This window comes from Cucurbita moschata, unplaced genomic scaffold (genome assembly GCF_002738365.1).
Source record: "Cucurbita moschata cultivar Rifu unplaced genomic scaffold, Cmos_1.0 Cmo_Scf00004, whole genome shotgun sequence".
Taxonomy (NCBI): Eukaryota; Viridiplantae; Streptophyta; class Magnoliopsida; order Cucurbitales; family Cucurbitaceae; genus Cucurbita; species Cucurbita moschata.
Genome location: NW_019268520.1, coordinates 3556965 through 3561612, shown reverse-complemented (window position 1 = coordinate 3561612; position 4648 = coordinate 3556965). Strand labels below are relative to the sequence as shown.

The following is a 4648-nucleotide window of genomic DNA, read 5'->3' as shown; positions in this document are numbered from 1 at the left end:
ACGACCTCAGTCTTAGCTTAGGTTTGCGGGAATAAATCGAGATCACATACAAAATAATGCATAAAAGGAGTGAAGTAGTAGTAGTAGTAGTAGCTGAGCATGTTTAGTAGGCATTGGCATTGGCATTGGCATTGTCAAGGCTCTTGGCAGCATTGCACGCAGAGAGGTGGTTGTTTATTGATATCACAGTTACAGCAGGCAGTGTCACAGTCATTATTGCACCCTACATTAGACATTTTCTGATATTAGAAAGTTCCTCTCTGGTTAAGATTTCATAATTGTTTTGTCTCAATTCTTGACAAGTCTAGTTTTTATTCTATGTTCTTTTATTTCACTACCTATTTTGATCATTCACAGAAAGATCACAGTTATTATCTAGAGTTTGTTAATATTATGTGAAAATCTCAAATTTATGAAAAATGTTGATAGCTATTGATATTTTGTTAGGAAATCATAAAGTCAACGTTCATGTAAAAATTTGATACTTGTTAATATGTCGTTTAAATTGGTTAGGACATCGGATGTAGCTTTGAACCTTTCTAATGTCTTTCGACATCCTGTTGATAATTGGTTAGGACATCAAATGTAGCTTTGAACCTTTCTAATGTCTTTCGACATCTTATTGATTATTGGTTAGAAAATCGGATGTAGCTTTGAACCTTTCTAATGTCTTTCGACATCCTGTTGATAATTGGTTAGGACATCAAATGTAGCTTTGAACCTTTCTAATGTCTTTCGACATTTTATTGATTATTGATCTTTTTTCTTACCGATGTTTAATATCATTCTATTTTTGTTTTCAAATTTTGAAGATATCCCTTTGTCATAGAGGGTATTTCAATATCTCATTCCTTTGTTTTATTTTGGTTCCTCAAATTTACAAATATTCATTTAAATCTATGAATTTTAATAAAATTATTCCAAATAGCCAACTATTTGTGTTAAAGTTTAAAAGTATATTAAACCAAATAGAAATTAAAGTTATCAAATGGGTTTAAAAAAAAATTAAAATTAAAATTTGACAAATTAATGCAAATGAGATTCAAAATAATTATCTTAAAAAAGTTAATCGGGTAGACATATTAAGAGGCTATTAGACTGAAACAAAAGTTCAGAAAACATAATGGAAACTTAATCACATCCCTTCACATATAAAGGTCAATTCATAAAAATATCGAACGTCGATGTCGAGTATCGACACTCATGGTTGCATACCTGATACCGTAACATACTGAGATGATTCAGAGTCTCGTCTGTTTACAAGGAACAATAGGCGAGTCCCTGCATGAACTCTGGAACTGACTTCCATCAACATAAAGATCACCAAAACTAGAAAGGGAAAGGGAAGCATTGATGAAAATGACGACTTCATAGTGTTGTAATAACCAATAAGAATTGCCTTACGAATTTGGTAAAAGATTAGCTGCTCAGTTGGTGAAGAACCAGCAGCAGAAGCCACACATTATATAGCTTCCATGGCCTGGTTTAACTATATGATAAAACAATCTTATATGCCACATTAATGAATATTGTAATTATCATCCCACATCTGCTGTGCTAATACTTTTCAGTTCTACACTGTATTTACAATCATTTGTTTAGTTGCAACAGAGATTAAGAGTGTCATAAGAACCACATGAGGTTAGTATTCTATACCTCACAAGAAAACTGCATGCTCCTCTTCAATATGGTTTGTTTACCTTCTTCCTGTTCTTGTTTGTTTATCGTTTTTCTGACAGTTACTTCGAAAACCTGCCCAAGTTAGATTCAAAACACATTCTCGACACATAAGGTCATCGAAAGAAATGGGAAAAGTATGCGAAACCTGGGTACGTGTTCTTCCAGTAGAACCTTTCTCCCCTGTATTACTAATACAAAATAACACCAACATATATATTTGATTTTCAGACAAGCCATGTTTAGTCAAATATGATGAATAAAGGAAGATCTTGATACAGCAACTCAAGAAGAAAACAAGGTTACATTTATTTGCAAACCCAAATGATAAGTAAGTACAGAATGGGTGGAAAGTAAGTGATCCACAAGTTATTATATCAAAATCACAGAGTTCATCTCCTCAAAATATATCCGAACTGAATGAAAAGAACATTATTGTGCTTCATTGTACCTAGAAACTTAGGCTCAACCCACAAGCTGAAGTTGTTTGATATTTTGAATCTGTTTTCCAGGGTTCAAACCCTTGGGACATGCACGGGCACAGTTCAGAATAGTATGACAACGATAGAGCTTAAATTCATCATTTATTGCCTCAAGTCTTTCTTTGGTATATTCATCACGGCTATCGCTTATCCACCTGCATGCACAAAGGGGATTAGAAAAAGAAAACAGCCAATAAGACAATTAAGAATGCTTTTGAAGTCGATTTAATCAAAGTCATATGTGTAAATCTTCTTGCAAAGTCATGGTGATAGATAGGAAGTTGTGAGGTGAACGATAGGAACAAATAAATCATGCAATTACAAAAGATATACAACATGAACTTATGAAGCCTGCTTTAAGAAGAAGGAAAAAAAACAAGAATAGAAAAAAAGAACTTATGAAGCCATGAATTATATACGAATACAGGGTTGAATACAAAGATTCTTTAGATAGATGTAAAACTTCATCACTGTTCATTGCTTCCAAGTTTTTGATCTTCTAATTTCATTTATTTAAGTTGTTTGGGTAAACTTGTACCAAACTCTTTTGCATGAGACAAATGCTACACCTTCCTTACTATGTTCCGTTATCAAATAAACTCATGGCATACGAATCCCAAGTGATTATCAAGACTTGAACTCATTACCCTTTCGCCTTTTTCATTTACATTGGCAACCATAGTTATTGCTTCCATTCAAAGTACATCTGTCTCCATCATGTAGGGTGCCAGTAAAATAATGAATAAAATTATCCTAACTTATCATTTATAAAAGGTTAAGCTCTTGACAGTTGCAGGAAGCATATGTCCAATTTGGCTTCCAGCCGTCACCAATGAAGACTAATATTCTTGACGAAATTTTTGTGGATAAAAAACCCTTTTATGCAACATCAGTAAGGACTAAGGTTGAAACTCACCAAGAAACTAGAGCAAACAAATGAGTTTCAGATCAAGTCTACCAAGGCATATCAAAACTTTGTTAATCATAGATAATAAATACCGAATTAAGTTACTCGATTCTCTATAAAAATAAGCAATCAATCAAATCATACAAGTTCTACCATGCATGCAAGGGCCAAATTCCCAAGCAGGAGAAGGAGATCACTTTCTAAGCACTAAGAAGACGTAACCTAACTATATCATGGAATTCTACAGCTTTCACATGTAGCTTCTTGATTCCTCTAAACAGTCCCTGTTTTGTATTAATTTCTAACAGAAAGAGAGGCATGGAATAACCAAAACAAAGAACCAAAGTGAACGAATTACCTATTGGCATGGAGCAAAGCGGCTGGTCCGAGGTAGGACTCCGGGTTCCACCAATAGCTGGGGCACGATGTACTACAGCAAGCACACAATATACACTCATACATTCCATCCAACTTAGCCCTATCTTTCTTACTCTGAAGTATCTCCTTCCCAGGCACAGGCGGCTCGCTCTTCCTCTTCAACCACGGCTCAATACTCTTATACTGGTTATAGAAATTAGTCATGTCCACCACCAGATCCTTGATCACGAACATATGAGGCAGCGGCGTAATCGTCGAGGAAGCTCCGGACGGAATCTTGGTCAAGCAAGCCAATCCATTACATCCATCGATGTTCATCGCACAGGAGCCGCAGATCCCCTCTCGGCACGAACGGCGAAAGGTCAGAGTCGGGTCGACCTCGTTCTTGATTTTGATAAGCGCATCTAGCACCATGGGGCCGCACTCTTTGAGATCGATCTTGTACTCCTGAAGCTCTGGTTTTGAAGGACTATCAGGGTTCCATCGGTAGATTGCGAATGTCTTTAGGTTCGTTGAGGCGGCCGCTTTCTGCTCGACTTGCTGCGCTTCGGCAGCCGAAGCATGTGCTCGAATTCGAACGAATCTTGAAGGTGAAGTTGCAGAAACCCTAGCTATTGCCCTCCTCAGGATTCCGCTCGCCATTGTTGTCTCGAAGAAACAGAGATTAGAGAGGTGAAAAAAAAAAACTATCAGAAGAAGGAAAAGAACAGAGAAATGCTCGAACCTTGGCGATATGGTCGGCCTGTTCAAATAAAATTTGGTTATATATATATATAAACTACAAAAATAAATAAATAAATAAATACTATTTTTTTTTTTAAGTGAATTGATATTTTTTTATTGGTCGAATTATTTAAAAATAATATTATGTATTTTTCATTAGGGAAAAACTTATTTTTGATTTAAATGGATAATTACGAGAGGTTAGGTGGCGTAGTGATGACGTGGATGAATGTGGGCCGTCAAAAAAGAGTGACAGCGTGGACCAATCTTCGAACAGTCATTTTTAGCGCCTAATTATTATTCGGGAGCGTGGGCGTGTGTCTTCCATAAACTGCATGTTAGTTTCACATCAACACGTCACTTATTTTTATTGTTTTTTTTTTGTTAAATTATGTAAATTACTATTTAAGTTTTTTTTTTCATTTTTAAAAATTTTAATAATAACTTTTTTTACCGTAAAATATTTTTTTCTAAAATAAGA

The 4648-nt window shown here is 35.3% G+C and overlaps 1 protein-coding gene across 1 annotated transcript; it reads right to left on the bottom strand.

Annotated features, from left to right (window-relative positions):
• Positions 1 to 1918: 1918 nt before the first annotated feature.
• Positions 1919 to 4190, bottom strand: LOC111441997 (succinate dehydrogenase [ubiquinone] iron-sulfur subunit 2, mitochondrial-like). The gene is made up of 2 exons (XM_023079237.1): positions 3425 to 4190; positions 1919 to 2314 (listed from the first exon to the last, which is right to left on the bottom strand). Exons 1-2 carry the CDS (start codon positions 4084 to 4086, stop codon positions 2143 to 2145), a joined length of 834 nt encoding a protein of 277 aa, XP_022935005.1. The 5' UTR covers positions 4087 to 4190; the 3' UTR covers positions 1919 to 2142.
• Positions 4191 to 4648: the final 458 nt, after the last annotated feature.

What these genes read in the sequence shown, in the direction of transcription:
- LOC111441997 (XM_023079237.1), bottom strand. Translation starts at nt 4,086, where the DNA reads ATGGCGAGCGGAATCCTGAGGAGGGCAATAGCTAGGGTTTCTGCAACT. An exon ending in GCTTTGCTCCATGCCAATAG is followed by an intron (nt 2,315 to 3,424) that starts GTAATTCGTTCA and finishes TTGTGCATGCAG; the next exon opens with GTGGATAAGCGATAGCCGTG.